The 17429-nt window shown below is 40.9% G+C and overlaps 1 protein-coding gene across 1 annotated transcript in view; it reads right to left on the reverse strand.

Annotated features, from left to right (window-relative positions):
* Positions 1-575: 575 nt before the first annotated feature.
* TENM1 (teneurin transmembrane protein 1) overlaps positions 576-17429 on the reverse strand; it is a 1826288-nt gene continuing 1809434 nt past the window's right edge. Inside the window, exon 34 of the mRNA XM_078688755.1 lies at positions 576-2173. Coding sequence (XP_078544881.1) covers positions 1418-2173 — 756 coding nt within the window. The 3' untranslated portion in view covers positions 576-1417. The remainder of the gene's footprint in view (positions 2174-17429) is intronic.

The following is a 17429-nucleotide window of genomic DNA, read 5'->3' on the forward strand; positions in this document are numbered from 1 at the left end:
TGGAATGGTTGAAAGAAACCAAATGCTACTCTTTGAATCATCCACTGTGGGAGGGGAAAGAGAGGCAAACACATTTCACCAATGATAATTTATTAAACCGTTTTCCCCTTTATTGACTCCTGATTAAAAACTCTAAGCATGTTAGTCACTGTTAATGACATAATTGGGTTTTGAGAATCCTCAAGGAAGGTGCAGAGGGCGCGGTGTGGTCCCCGTCACCCCCAGGTTCTTCGCATAGCATTTATAGATTCTCAGCCGTGATTAATGTAGTCTCTTAGCAAATTATCCCAGCATACAAGCGATAAAGTCTGACATCTTCATGGAGTAAACCATTAGCAGTAATGCCATACCTCACGTGGTTGCTCTTTTAATGTCCAAGAACATACAGTGTTTTGTATCAAGGGCTAAAAAACAATATGCTTTTCCAAAGCTAAGACCTTTTTCTGGACTAGTTAATTTGACTCCGCTTCTTATGTAAGAACGAGTCAACAAACACGTATTTTCCATTTCTAAGGCATCAATTACTAAGTTTCAAGACCTTTTTTTTTATAAGCAAGGTGACGTCTACCAGCCTCAGTTGAGACAGGTGAGTTGAAAATGAAGTTGATAGGCTCCTAGATAGAGACAACCTTGCATCACAACAAGACAGTGTTTACTGTCATCAGTAAACCAGAAGAGTCTTTTCCTTTAGGATTAGTCCAATGGTTTGCATACTGGATGTTTCAATGATTACTTTATTTTACATCATCAGTTGTTGAGTGGTCGATTCAGATGCTCAGATCTCTGCTGCTCTTTGATACAGTTCACAGTCCTCATTGGGTGCAACTTTGAGAACAAGACACTGCTTCCTTCCAATATGGAAATCGGTAAACATAAGAAACACATAGCCACTGGTTATAAACAGTCACAGACAGTTTAAGTTGATAAATAACTCTGGTGTTATTTTACTTTATTATTAATTGTTTCATTCTAGCGTACCGCAAAGGCTAAACAAAAAATATAACATCAAATCTGGAGCAATATATGTGTTTCAACGTATAGAATGCTATAGCAAATTTGTCTGAGCTAAGAAGATACAGTACCTCACTGGCGCCCTACAGCACACAATTAATAAAATGACTGGGGACTCTGCAGGTGAGGGATACTGAACTCTTTGAGCTATTCTTGGAAAATGTTGAACACCGGCACACGGGAAATAAAAAGCTCCACCATAATTTTTTCTAAATGATTTAAATAAATAATATTAAAATACCATCTTTTGTCACATTTAAAGGCAGTTGGATATGTTTTTTTTCAGTTTTTTCCTTCTTATTTACATATACAGAGTCTTCATCTAGAAAATCAATACCATAAATCATTGTATATTTAAAAACAGGCAGTCTTTGGTGACGCAAAAGGCAGAGACTTTGCTTGTTTGTTACCTCCTGCCTATTTCACTCTGTCTCATGAAGTGAATGTTGTTGGCACTGTCTGAGAGTTCTAGATACTGCTCAACAGAAAGGACAAAATATCCATCGAAGCCTTGTACTCTGCCGGTGCTAAGAAGCTGCTGTTTTTCAGCTTCTGTCCATGCCCGGATGCCCTCCTCCCCTTCCTGCAGCCGTCTCTGCTCTTTAGTCCAAGCCAGTGCCACCGCCCGCTGCCTAGCCATTTCCAGAACATGGTTCTTTTCTTCTTCAATGGTTGTCCCATAGCGCACATTGAAGCACAATGTGGCGTGCTGGAGCTGTATATCCGCAAACCTTCTAGTCCTTCCATTCACCACAGAAGTCATCTGGGACACTGTGACATTGACGCCATTCTCCAGGACGCGGCCGCCTCCGGTGTTACCAATAAGAGCCAAGTCCTCTTCTAGAGATCCAAGCTTGATGAAGTAATGTGTATCTCTGCCCTCTATAGTAAAATGGAGGCTTTCCAAGTAATAGGCATTGTTGAGGATGGCTGCAATGCGCCTACTGTCTTCGTTTGCTACACCTATAACATCAGCAGTGACTATGTTTTCTTTGATGGCAAATTTAATGCCTTTCCCAAAAACAGAAGGGATTGCACCAAACCGGGGTAGTTTTCCTCCACTGCATCTCTCAGCATTGGATTTGGGAGCCATAGGGAGTTGATCCAGAGAAATGAAGTTCCTCAGTTGTTTCTGCAGCTCACACTGAATTCCAAGAATTGTCTGAAAAAAATAAGTGGATTTATTAAATATATGTCAGACATTTTGAATGAATGTGATTGCATTAGTCAGTTTAATTCTATTTACTGTATTAAACATTTGTTGGGAGGTTTGATTAAACTATGCAAACATTAAAAGGCTCTGTATGTTTTACAAATTGCATTTAATCCTTTACATTGCAACAATTGTGTTCCATACATCAGATAGATATACATAAATCTCCTTCAAAGCATATCCACATTTAATCGGAAGAAATAATTAAGAGATGACAATCACATGTTACGTCTATGAGGATGGTATATTTTAACAATTGATTTGATATTCATTAAAATGACAAAAGTAGTCACAATATCAATTAACTCTTCAATTCCTCTAAGCACATTTGCTAAGATGTATTTAAACAAGAAAGTAATGAAACTGCTGTACAAAGGTCACTACCACAGTCTAGACTGAACCCTTGATTCGTCCTCTTTCAAACTTGGCCAAATCATCCCCTCATCAAGATGCTTTATGCCAACTCCAATTACCTCAATCATTACAGATTGATTACCAACTTCCCTCTACTTACTAAAACCATTGATAAATGTGTCCTCTCTCAATTAAACAATCACATTGAGAAAATCTATTGGCATAACACATTCCAATCTGGATTTAAGAAATGTTGCAGTACAGAGACTGCAATCCTGAACATCAGTGATGACCTCGATGAGGGGGATGCCTGTCTCCTAATCCGTCAGGATCTCTCAGAGGCCTTTGATACCATCAACCACAACATTTTTCTCAACGCCATCTCACAATGACCGGGCATCAATGGCACCGTACTACAATGGTTCTCATCATACCTGAATGAAATAGCTAATCCTATCAAACTAAACAAGTTCACAGCAACATTAGTCATTCAAGAAGTTCCCCAAGGCTCAATTCTATCCCCTGCCCTCTTCAACCTCTACATGGAACCCATTTCAATGATCCTGAAACAAGCCAGGACTGCCTACCATCTTTATGCAGATGACCCCCAAATCTTTATCAAAATTGCTTCACTTAAAGACATCCCACATCTCAATAACACTATCTCCTCAATACACACATGGATCAACAAAAATCGCCTAAAACAAACCCCCCAAAAAACTGAACTTCTTTTCATCCAGCCTACAAAAAAATTCCCTACCCCATCCACAACTGGCTCGCCAATTTAACTGCACTAAATTGCAAACTATATATATATATCCAACTCTATGAAATCACTGATGAATATCTTCGACAAAAGCCTGAACATGAAAGAACATATTGATGCCACAGCAAAAAGTGCCTTAAAACACATCCAAAAAATCAAACTATTTATCCCTGCCGAAGACCTGAAGACCATGATCCAATCACTTGTCCTCTCCAAGCTGGACTACGGCAATGCAACAATAACTGGCATTTCCCAAAATCCACCTGCCACTGAAATCCACACTCATAGCAGCAGCTAGATTGCTCTCGGGAGAGGGTCGATTAGACCACATCACTTCCACCCTCATGAAACTCAACTGACTACTAACTGAAGCTTAAAGTATATTTAAAACAGCTTGCATACCATAAAAAGCACTCTACTCGGGAAAACCATCCTACCTCTCCAATAAATTCTCAAAAGCTGGCCAAAAAAGACATCTACGAAACTCCAACACTCTTCTCCTCATCCCTCCCAAATTCAAAACAACCAAATCTCTCACTTGATCCTTCTCTGGTTACCCCTCTAAAATTGGAAATGCTCTAAGGAACTTCATGACAACCAATCCTATGTTACCTTCTGGAAAAACTTTAAGGTGTCGCTTCTCAACATTTTTCTGAACTCACCCTCCTAAATATCTTCTGTTTGACCTACCAAACATCACGTCTAATCAAACTCACTGCTCACTCCGACCTCCATTCACCCCTTCCTCTGTATACCCCAGTCCCACCATATACTGTATCGAGATATGCCTCACACTTGTATCTACCTCTTGTAATTGATCCCTGTTTACTTACTTCCTGCCTTATATTGTATGACGTTTCCCTTCCCACTTCTGTTATTCCTCCTGTAATCGAGGTATACATAATCCGAATAAAGCCTTATATTGTTGAACCTTTTCCCCTCCCACTTTTGTTATACCTCCTATAAACGATGTAAAGCCTTATATTGCATCACCTTTTAATTCCGACATTTGTTATACCTCCTGTAAATGATGTATATGTCATCTTTGTAAAGCCCAACTGATTCCCTCGGGTCAAGTTTGCACAATATAAAAATCAAAAATAAACAAATAGGGTTGGACGAAAAGGTTCTGATAATGGGTCACATAAATGTCTTTTTCAGTTATTAGGGTTTTCTTATTTCTATAAAGTGTTGTTAATTTCCAAAAGTCTGACCCCCCCCATCATGCCAACACCTTATATACCTTATTTGCTATTGTATTTTAGGAGCAATTGTTCACCAAAGATTGCCGGTGCTAAAATTCCCTTGAAGTATATTTGATCTGCTTACTGCTGCGTGCATTTGAGCTTCTGTACCTGCATGGTCTATCGAATAGAGGCTTTTGACATTAATTCAACTTTCAAATGGCAGCTAATGTAGGGCTTTCAGAGGTGTTTTCATGCAATCTCAGATTGAGCACTGCACTTCTTTTCTTTTTTATATTTTTATATTTAACTGCTAGATTTGGCTAAGGCCCCAAGTGTCGCTCAACTCTTATAATCAATCTGAGGTAGGATAATTGTTACTTCATGATAACGGATAACACTCCCCAGGCTCTGTTTGTGGTCTTTGTGTTGATTTGCCTCACTGAATCACCATCAAATCCTAGATTATGATCAGATATTTGACCCTGATTAAAACGAACATTGATCTCGTTCTTGCCTTGTTCCTATTGTGCTTGACCAAGGAAAAAGAGTTCTGTTTGTGCAAGAATATTCCACCTCTGGTTTTATGCCATTCGAAGCCAGCTGTCCATGACTAGGTTTCAAAAAGGCTTTTACTGATAACTATTTCTTAGTTTAGCCAATATATTTTCAATGGTCTTAATTAGGCCCAGGTAAAATTTAAATTTCACTGGTGTAAATTGTGTATTCTTGTAGATTTTAGCAATACTCTTGTTACGTGAAGTTCCTGAAATTACACCATTATGCCACATTTCATAATTAAACTGCTGTTAGTAGTAAAATTAAAGTGAGGGAACAACAATAACATCTAGAACGCAAGTTCTTTACGGCACTTGTGTTTTTCGTGCTATTTTTAAGGGTGAAAGACGTCCTTGCTTCAAAACTTGAAGCAAGAATACATATTGCTCTAACATATAGAGCTAAAAGATGGATTTGCATTTTTCATAATTAAGTGTACTATTGTGTACTTGTCCTGATATTTAATGTAATTAAGAAAATGCAAATTAGGTGAATATCACATAGCCCTAGTTCTAATGTGGCAAACTCGCTCCATAACGTTAGCACCCGATGAGGTCCGCCCGCCACCCTAGCGGTGCTGGGACCGCCAGCAGTGGTGCGGTGGTCCTGCGGTGCCTACTAGGATGCGACCGCCACCATGGCGGTCGCATCCTGTATATTTAACATTGTGGCAGGGGAAGCTGTATTCAGCACCTGCCACAGTGTTAAAAGGGCATGTTGTGCATTTGCATACACAAAGTGACAGGCACCGCGTGGTGCCTGCCACCGTGTGCATGCAAATGTCTGGGGGTACCATGGGTACCCCCCAAGTGAAGCCACCCCCCCAACCCCTGGGGGCCCACAACGGGCCCCCAAAGAAAAGACTGCGGAGTCTCCACCATGGAAAGGCAGGAGACTGCCATCATCGCAATATGGATGGCGGTGCAGGTCTTTTCCACCCGGTAGGCAATCGGGCAGATTGCCTACCGGCGGAAAACTGGCAGACGGTCTTTCCGTCCGCCTGGGTCCCCACTGCCATCGTAATATAGTGGGGAGAAATGTAAGGCGGGCAGACGGAAATGGCGGGTGGATTACCACTGCCATACGGGCGGTGGCGATCTGCCCGCTATCCTAATAGACCCCTTAGTTCCCAGTCCTAAGCTATCAGTTGACAACCAGGTACGTTCTTCGGCTTTTTTTGTAGATTTGCCTCCATTGGATTAACAAACCTGATATGAATGAATTGAACAAGAAAAGCCCGGGGCTGAAAACAAGGTTTTGTGATGACACATATATTCTTGAGTTGCTTCCACCGTGACCAATTGGACTAATTTCCTGGCAAAAATAATTTGGAGAGGACACCTAGTTACCAAGTTAAATTCAGTCATAAACATAAGTATATGACTGACTGTACCATTTATACGCTTGTTGGCAACTTACAAAGATTTCTAGCAGGCGTAAACCCAGTTACTAATGTGGCGATCTCTTCCAGAAGTGTGGAAATCTGTGCACTTGTAAATCTCACTCAGGTATGGGAAGAAACTAAGGGCATTTGGAGACGTTCCATGGTATAGCTAGATTAGAAAGACTGGAAATGCCCATAAATAACTTTATTTACGTGCCTCGCCCAACTTCACTTATTTCCTCTCCACCCTGGAAAGGGTCAGATTTCCACTGTAGAACAGTGCTGGCACAAATCACTTTCCATGGTGGGAAGGAGAAATAACCACCTCCTTATTTGGTTGGGGTGTAGGTTTTTTTCTGTGGGGATAAATAATCACCCGAAGATTAAAAAAATACAAAAGAGTGCACTAGCGTAAGGGATCCCATAAACCCTGTGTGGAGGTTTCTCTTATGGAGCACAATACAAGGCTGAATTCGATGTTGATGGAAATCTCACCTGACTTTCCCATAATTCCCAGTGGACTCCTTTGTCTGTCACATTTTTAAGTGACGATTCCAGGAAATGTCTGTGAATCCCAGGAAGTAGTAAACCAACACTCACTTGTAGGTGTAATCTATGAGTGTAGATCAATTACTTTCTTGGTGAATTAGATCCTTAATTTTGTGATGAGACAAAGTATTCTATTAATTGTAGGGAATGACTGACAAAGGTATCTTTGCACATGGAGGTCAACTAATGTGTAGATATACTCCTACACCTAGGTGTAAATCTCCACCTTTTTGCTATGTACCATTTCCAAATGCAGATTTACATCTAGATGTACATATCAGGTCTCCACTCCCCGGAATGAGGGGAAGGAGACTCCTACAACTTAATTTACAAATATACATTTACTAGTAGTAACTTTAAACCTATTTGTGGAGATTTCGGCGTCTGGTACAGTGGTCTCCCCAGAGGAAAATATAGGAAAATGTGCAAAAGTTTATTATTTAAAAAAATAAATACAGATAAATAATTTATTGTGAAACAAATATGTAAGATAATTTGTTAAACTATATTAATTGCAATGTGAACTTGGGCACTTGCTGACTCTGTGTTTTGGACTCCAGGTCCCATGAGCCTCGCCGGGGGTGCCGCACCTGACAATCATCTCCCTGCCTGCCTACTTAACAGCTCGCGGCCCCCGCTACTCGGGACGCGCGCGGCGCGCGCCGGGTGAAGCCCGGGCCAAGGACAGGCCTGTCTAAGCCCGTTGTAGACTGGAGGAGGCTGGGCTGGGCCACCCCTGGAACAACAATAGCACGGTAAGGACATTACGAACCGTGAATTGAAATTTGGTTCTTTTTGCGGGGTAAGGAAGTTTTGGTAACGCTATATAGTTTCAGCACGTAAGAACAATGGCAGCACGTGCAGGGAAAGGGAAGAAAGTAGTGACGGGTGGGAGTGTTGTTGGGACACTAGACCAGTTCTTAAACAGGGCCACGTCAGTATCAGTGCATGAGATACCCTTGACTGAACGTCGCCTCTCACTGGACCCTATGTACTCTAAAAGATCATCCTTAGGAGGTCTAATGTTGGCAATTTCGCCAGAACAACCAGAACAACAAACACACGTTAATTCTAACCACACTGTTGCAGGAGAAAGTAATGACTATCAGTCTCAGGAATTGTCTAATCTATCTGTGACAAAAGACACTAGCTTCATTGCCTTAACTAATGATTCTGTTTTGGTTGATACATCCATTGCAACAGCCTCACGCTTATCTACAAGGTCAGCATCCACACCCAACCCTAACCCTCAATCCTAAAACAAGCAACAGGATCTACTGTTAAGAGGAAGCGTGGAGGGGGTTCTCATAAGGGAAGATTCCCAAACATATCAAAATTGTCTAGAATAACTAAGAATGGTGAATTCTGAGAGTTCGGTCCCAATAGGTATTGCACCTTCAACGACATCTACCCCTCCATTAAGGGCTTGGCCGGTAGAGTCGGCTGATCCTCCTATACCTCTGCTCCCAATTGATGGGGGATTTATGGAGAAAGTAGAGCAACTGATGAAGGCTTCTATGCTACCCTTGTTAGAGAGGTAAAAAACGATTAGCGAAAGACTGGAAAAATGTGAACGGTTGACAAGTGTAAATTTTGATTCCCTGAAAAAATCTGTAGAGAGGATATCCTAGCCAAGTGTAGTGGAAAATAATATAACACGAGATTCCACAACCATAATTCCTCCATTACTCATTCCAACTGCATCTAATACACCCTCTTTATCATTGTGCAGAACTAGTCAAGCTGGCACAAGTACTTATAGTGGGACACTGATACAAAGAGAGGGACGACAAGGAGTAGGGGGAGAGGGGCTGGAACAGGAATCCCGGGACCTGGGACTGGCCCACAAATTAACAGGTGTAGTTAAGGAAACAACAAATTCCATTAAACCAAAGCGCACTATCCCACGCATTGATTACCACCAGATTCCTTTCCATATGTTGTTGTATTGGCTGGGGTTCCCGAGTTGGACAATGGTAGAATAGAAAATTATTCGGAATTAAAAAAGAAGGCAATCTTTTGGCTAAACAATAATAGATCCCTTCCTTCCTATATACATAGTGGAATTTTGTATGCTCGAAGAGTAAATTGGGTGGGTCATAGACCAAAGGATTTAGTTGGCGATTATATCATTGTTCATTTTAGGGATAGACGGGTGGTTTGTCACATTTGTGACTGGTACCTCCGAATGGGGGTGAGCGATATACAAACTTTTTATTTAAGTTACTTTTATCCCCCCTCTTCTATTCTGCCACTAAATTCGTGTTCCTCTGGGGTACAACGAGGGGATTCCATGATTGCATATAAAAATCAATTTAACATCCCGACGTTTAATCGCTTTGACATGCTCTACGGGCTTGAAGGAGTGGATTGACTGAGATCCGGGAACTCTATTGTTAAAGTGACTTCAAATCTACCAAATGGAAAACAATCAAGTGGTGATCCCTTAGATGGAGCAAATTGTTTTCAATTAGATCCTAGCGCGAGACTTGGGGTAACTAATACTGAAGAAACTAATACAGAAGAGATTGGTGTAGTGGAGGAAAATGGTATAGCAGCGAACATCGCAATTGAGAATAGCATCAATACCAGTCATGATTTTGGATCGGCCAGGTAGCTAGTACCATTAAAAAGGGTAAATGGTCGATTATGTTTTGGAATGTGGCTGGCTTAAGAACAAAGGTGCCTAATCAAATCTGGATTGATCTTGTAAATAAGTAAGATATATTGAGCCTACAAGAAACTTGGGTTGAAGAGGCCCACCATCTATGTGGTTTTAAAACATTATTTACACCAGCGATAGGCTCAACACATGGTAGGGCTAAAGGGGGACTCTGTACTTATATCTTGAATCTTTTTAAATGTGAGAAAATAGAGATGCCCCATAATAATAGATATTATCATACGGTCAGGATACATATTGACAAAGTGCTCTGCTTGATTATTGTAAATTTGTAAAATAATGCCCCCTCTAAGGCAATGGAAGATATGCTGAAAGCACTGAGGATAGATGTTAACAGTTTGCTAGGATGGAAAACTAAAGAAGTTCTTGTCATTTGGGGAGGGAATTTTAATTGTTCATTATGTAAAAGGGGAGTTAGGGACATGTGGTATAATGCTGGATAAAGAGACCAGTTTAACGCATTTCGAACACAGTGTATGCTGGGACCTCATAAATGAAATTATGTTTTCCTGTGACATGGGCTATGCTAATAGAGTCTGTCAACCAGAGGCCCCTTTTTGTCCCACATTCAATGGCAGAGGTGTCTTCTCAATATTTGACTATATATTGATATCTACTAGATATTCAGGGCAAGTTAAGAATTTGAATACTTTGGATATCGCCTTAAGCGATCATTTTCCCCTAATTGTTGAAATGATAACACCTAACCTTGAATCTGATAGAAACAGTACATCAAGGCAGCTCATAAACAATATTGCCTTTAATAGACAAAATGGGTATTCCCTAAAATGTACAAAAGTGATTCCGGAGGATTTTCTCTTTAACCTAGTAAAGAAATCTGAATCCAGTATCTATGCTTGCCTGGATGAAAATTCAGACAAATCTGTAATTATTAAAAAATGTTGCAGTAATTGCCTCATACATTAAAAAAACTCTGTGGGTAGAAATGACCAACCATAGAGAAGGTGCAGTGGGCTGGTTTGATACAGCTTGGACTTAGACCTATTCTAATCTCAAGCATGCCCTAAATGCTCCTGATAAAGATCAGATTTTAATACGGGAATTGAGAAAGATTTACAAAAAGACCCTGAAAACAAGAAAGGATGCAATGAAAAAAGAAGCATGAGATTCTTTGTGTGAGGCTTCTTTGAAAAGAGATTCTGCAGCTTTTTGGAAAGCGGTTAATGCCCCTTTTTTTAGATGATAAATCAAAAGCAAGAGTAGAGATAACTGAGAGTGAATGGGTATCACATTATACAGACTTATATAGTGTTTCGACTGCATCAGAGCAGGTGCCAACTAAGATTGCAGTGGATGAGGAGCCGCTACATACCTTTAAGAGAGTGGATCTGGGTATCACCCTGAATGAAGTTAACCTGGGTATTAAAGCCAGTATGGGAGGAAAGTCACCGGGCCCGGATGGGGTCCCGGTTGACCTGTATAAAAATAATGTTGATTTATGGGGTCCACTCCTCACGCAATTGTTCAATGCATGTGGTTCGTCCGGATTGTCACCGTCTTGGTATGAGTCTATTATTGTACCCATATTTAAAAAGGGGGATAGAACAAGTTGCTCGTGCTATCGCCCTATATCATTACTAGACTCAACAATTAAGATTATTGGTCGTGTCATTTTAAACAGATTACAACTTTGGGCCGATGAACACTCAATAATTTGTGATCTCCAATATGGCTTTCGGAAGGGCCTTGGCACAATTGACTAGGGCCTTAATTTACATATTCTTTTAGAAAAATATACCAAAGCCAAGGGAGGTCGCACATTTTTAACCTTTGTTGATTTAATGTCAGCCTTTGATTGTGTCACCCATAGTAAGTTATGGCTGATTCTGGAAAAATTTGGGGTGGGTGAAAATATAATTATTTTTCTTAGGGAGCTTTATTCTGGGGCAAGGGCCAAAGTTAGATTTAGCAGGAATGGGGCACGGGGAGTGTACTAGGCCTTTTAGTATCTCAAGAGGAGTGCGGCAAGGATGTGTCCTCGCCCCCTTGTTGTTCACAATTTACATTAATGACCTAGAAAGAACATTGTTGCAGGTGTGCAGGGACATGCCTATGATAGCTAATGGATCTGTCCCTGCACTCCTATACGCGGATTACGCGGTTTTGATGGCCCGGACGCCCGTCGCCATGCAAAGGATGGTTACATCTTTCTCCCAATTCATGACAAATCTGTATCTGAGAATTAATTGTACGAAAACGTTCTGTATGAATTGTGGCCCTGGGGCAGATAAAAAGAAAAAAGTAATGTACATTAATTCTAAACCGCTGGATTTTACACCCACATTCCTCTATTTAGGAATATTGTTCTATCAGTCTGGCTCATGGAGTAATGCGATAAAAACAAGAAGGTTTCTGTTTTGTAAATCTTTAATTGCTTTGACTAATTTTAGCAGAAAAATGGGTAGGCGACCGATTTGGGAACTTTTATGTGTTTACAGAGCAACCTGTGTAGCTATTACGACCTACGGTGCAGGAATATGGGGGTAGGTAAATGTGAAATCACTACAGGTGGCAGAAAATTGTTTTATGAGATACCTTTTAGCAGTCCCGGATAGTGTCTCTACGTTCATTTGCCATTCTGAACTTGGACAACCGTATCTAGAAGATGTTATTAAGGTACAAACGGTTCTTCAGTGGCACAGGGTATGGACTACCGAGGAGTGTGTTTTTTACCGTTCTATTCGGAAGGATGTGATGAGCATTGACAATGTTAGTAAAATAAGATGGTTACATTACTTAAAGATGTTTCTCATACAAATAGGCCACCAAGAATACTACAGTGATCCCTTATTGAGGTGCCGGGTGTCTAGGAAAGAACTTAAAAATCTTTGCATTATGCATCTGAGTGATTGTAGAACTAACACCAAAATGACTAAGATTTCAGTGGTGGCTCACCACCTAACAATGACCACTTTTAATATTCAACCGTATGTTAAGCAACACAGGAAAGATTTTGAAAGGTTCCTATTAATGCGGCTTAGGTTAAACATTTTATTTAGACTTTTAAGTTTCCCCAAGATAAATGACTTGACAAGGCAACTTTGCATATGCCTATGCGATGACTTGTACAGCCAATCGGATATGCATATCTTGTTATTCTGTAAATTCTACACTATTCCGAGAATAAGATGGATTGTACCAATATTGGAGAGTATGGAACTCAGACAATGTCACCCTGCTTTTTTAGCTATCCAGAAACTAGACAATATATTTACTGTTGCATCTGTCTCTGCCTTTTTAAAAAATGTTTTTAGACCACGGAAATAAATTTATGTATGAAATTTTACCAGTCTATTTTTAATGAACATGTTTGTTTTAATATCTTTTTAAACTTTGGAATTGTGATTTATTAATTGTATTTTTATGGTTATTTTTTTCTGCACAATAACCGAATAAAGTTATTTGATTTGATTTGATTTGAGTATTATTTATGAATAATTTAAAATTCTATTCAAATTAAAAGCACCTACCCACACTAACATATTATTATTTATTTCATAACAAATATGGTTATAGGTTATGTTTTTAATTATTTCTAATAATTAAAAATGAAATGTATATCATTATAAAATACAAAAGAATATAGTATAAACACTTCTATTTCTACTAGATACCGAATAATGACATAACAGCCTCAAATGCACTCCAGCCCAGACGTGGAGTAAATCAAACACCACAAATGATATATATCATGGTGTTTGATTTACTCCAAGTCTGTGCTGGAGTGCATTTGAGGCTGTTACGTAACTATTCGGTCTCTAGTCGAATTAGAAGTGTATTATGTGAAAGCAATATTCTAACTCCTATGCTGGTGTGTAGTTTATATTGGCACCTCTCTAAGCCCCTCCTTCCCACCCATTTTGTAATAATTATTCCACATATTTCCAACATTCCCCCTTGTCCCTACCACATTTACTACTAAAGCCTGTAAATCTCAGTGCGGAGACCTCTATACAGAAAAGATAGTAAAGGCCGATAGGATCTCCAGCCTCAAGGTAATGAACTGCATTTTGTAGTGAGTGAAGTAGTACAACTAGTTGCTTCCGGCCGTCGCCAGCATTCAGACTTGGAGACCATATATTAGCACCGGTGAGTTCCCGAGAGGCCTGGGACGAAGGTCTACCCTCAGGATCCTTGATCTTGACATCTGCTGCCTCTGATGCGCTAACCGCAGTGGCGGTGAAACACGCTTCACAACATTTTTTAACTTTAATTCAACTTGGATGCCTGACCCCAAAATGGCGCCTCCTTGAGGCAAATTGCACATCAGCGCTGTCTGCTGACCGACGAGCACTTGTGAGGCCAGGGATGCATTTCTGCCTCCAACGCACTGACCGCAGTGGCTACATTTTTCTCATCTTAAAATTAACTGAGTGGGATGCGACCCTGATGACCCTAAGGAGCCCTAATGGCGGCCTTCTCCTAGGTGAGTGACTGGGGCTTGAGCATGCCGCGTGGAGCAGCATCAAAGTCCCGGATGAGAAGTGACAAGGATAGGGTGACATCAGCCTAGAAAACGGGGCACCTCTACCCCAGTGTGTCGCACAGAAAGAAAACTCACCGGAGCAGTCAGCCTGATTCCAACATGGCCCTCGCTCCTGACAATAATACCTGACAACTCCATCTACAGCACAGGTCATCCAATATCCTGCTGCCTGAGGTCTTGTACGGACAGCATCCGGGTGCTAAGGAGGCACTGTTGAGCAGGCATGTGTAGGAGTGAACTTGAAGTTACGCGAGTGTCCCCGGTCCATCCAAATGTAGCGGACCTCTTCCCAGACCATGGACACCCCCTCACTTGATCTCAAGATGGCCGCCCTCCCACTTTCCTTCTGGGCTATAGAGATTCATGGGTGCCGACTAATCCGAACTATCAAGGACTCGTCCCTCTGGCCGGACAAGATGTCCGCATCAGTGAGACCCTCTGTGATGCTAATTCCTCTCCCGGGCAAAAATCATAGATCATTGTCCGGACCTTGACAAGCCTTCACCCAACCCTGTTCCTGCTCACTCACCAAGACCTTTACTCTGAGAACTTTTCCTTGACAGCTGAGACATAACCATTTTGACTTATGCCCAGTGGAGCTACCTCGTGAGCTAAAGGGGATATGGGCTATTGATTCCTTCATTGACCATCACCTACTCAGCCGGTCTTTGGGCAAACTCTCCTGACCTTATCTCCCTCCTCCCCGTCCCCCTTTCTCCTACTCCCTTCTCCTACCCCGCTCCGCTCTACTCTTCTCCTCTTTCCAGCTTCTGACCTTTGCCCTCACCTGTCCTTGCCCTTAGTCCTCACCCTGTCTATATGTGAACTTTCCCTCGTCAATTGAGATCTAGCTATTTTTACTGATGCCCGATGGAGCTACCTTGTTTAGCTAAAGGGGAGACGGGCCGCGGATTTCCTCCTCGGACGTCACCTACCCAGTCGATCTTTAGACAAACTTCCTTTTGTCTCTCATGTCGTCTCTTCCCTCATCCTCCCTCCCCCACCACTATTTATGTCTCTCCTTTCTCTCCTCTCACATTATATTGCTATTTTGTTTTTTGACGTAATGTGTCATTGTTACCATTTTCTGTAACATTGTGGAACCTAATGTAAAGCACTCTGATACCTTCGGGTCTAGCCAGCGCTATATAAAACTCTTTAAATGAATAAAACGTGTTTTTTGTGAATTGGGTCCATTGTCTCGAATCGCTATCAACAAACTTGATAAAAATGACTTTTAACGTAAATGCCCAGGACTAAAAACATTGTGTCCTAATGACAAACAGCTAGGTAGCAACACTAACTGGATGTTTTGCAATTGGTTGCCTGTTGTGTGCAGTAGGCAAAAAGATGTTGCAGTATTGTAGCAGGGAATCGACATGTAGGTTCAAAAGAAAGACAATGAGGAGCCCTGAGAAACCGTGTGCAATGTCTGACTACTTGCCTGCACATATTGAGCCTGAAAATTAGTTTTGTCTGCAATGTCACTTTTGTTTGCTATTTCATAAGTTCTGTTAAAAACGACCCTAGGTTATTTTACTGAATAAATGAAATGCCGTTGTGATGTACAGCACACTCAAACTACCTCTGGGCTTATTAAGCTCTATACATGAATGCTGAAAGAAGCAAGGCATGAATCTACAATAATATGATTTGAAATAATTTATTTTGTATTGTTACACTGGTTAGTATGAGTACATTGTACTCAGACACAAGGTTAGACCAATTTTAGATAACAATAATTGATGATTTAACAGATATAAGCTTTAAAAAAAATCTATAAAGCCGACAAGAACAGCGCGACCGACATTCACAAAACACGTACAATCTCAGAACAAATGAGATCAATATAACACCAGAACAAAACATAATCTGAGAGAAAGTATCTATAAGCTGCAAAAGGAAAGGCATAAAAAGGTCAATAAATTATTTAAATTACCCTTGCAGGCTCCTTCACTGTGATAAACTCTCATCTAGTGCATTGTACTTATAAAAGAAAAATATTTTATGAGAGAGGCAGGAAGTATGCAATTTGTTAGCAATCAGGTATGGTTATAAAAGTAGATGTGTTAACAAAGAGATCTTGTTTTTTGTTTGAGCCTTCACAGTTTCGGTACCAGTGAGGTTAAAGAAGTCCACACTTCAGAATGGTCCTAGAGCACTTTCGGGATCTAGGATTCAGCCATTTTGGGAAAGATAAATGTATTAGATATTTTGGAATCTAGGGAATCAAATTTACTTAGGGCCTTATTATAAGTATGCCCTTTTTGGAATGGGGACACCGTGTGGATGGACTCTCTAATTCCAGCAGGTGTCCCTGCACCATATTCCAATGATTATGGCGTTTCTCCTCAGAATGAGGAATAATTGCATTGTCCGGTAATATCAGTGTATGGGCCTATGGGTGACAGGGAAGCAGCTGGAGGAGGTGTGGAGGCTTTGGGGAGGATTCATCCTGCCCAGTAGAGCATAGTCTACTCTTCCTGTAATGTTTCAGGGGTTGAGAAGGTCGAGACTGTGCTACAGCCCCTGAATTGTAAATGAGTTTGACGTCTCGGCGCATAATTATCCATTCCAGAGTTTGTAGACCAGTAATTCTGGGCCCGGACACAGTTGGAATTCTGGTTTGATGACATTTATCTGGTGCTATCAGTGGGTAAGATTCTGCCTCTCATAATGAAAGTTTCAGTGTTTCACGCACATCTACCAGTAGTAATCATCTCTTGGAAAATGTGTCATTTAAATATAGCAAATGTGAGTGTATACTGTCACTCATATCAGTCCCGATTCAAAGACGGGACAAGCTGCAGATAACTGTGCAGAAGTGTCATGAACGTTAAAGGCTGTTACTGACCCACTGTGGCTGACTAGCAAGCACACACAGTTGAATATAAGCAAGAGGTCCCCTGTAAAGGATCCTGAAATCGCACTTAGAAAACACTACGCTGCAAAATAGCTCTGTAAGACAAACTGGGAAATAGTTCCTGACAGCAGAGAGGTCAGATGTGCTGTGAGACACAGTCAAATGTAGAAATCTGGTCCTAAAATCACATAGTGAGACAACGTGCTAACCAACACTGACCCTCTGTGTTGTTGCTTCCACAATAGTATGCCTGTTGTCCCAGTGGGACAAAGTTACAGACAGTACTCTTTAGTTTTCAGGAGAATTTTGAAGACATGTTGTTTTGGTTTGCATTAGACATTAATAGGCCAGAGCATA

This window comes from Lissotriton helveticus, chromosome 4_1, assembly GCF_964261635.1.
Source record: "Lissotriton helveticus chromosome 4_1, aLisHel1.1, whole genome shotgun sequence".
Taxonomy (NCBI): Eukaryota; Metazoa; Chordata; class Amphibia; order Caudata; family Salamandridae; genus Lissotriton; species Lissotriton helveticus.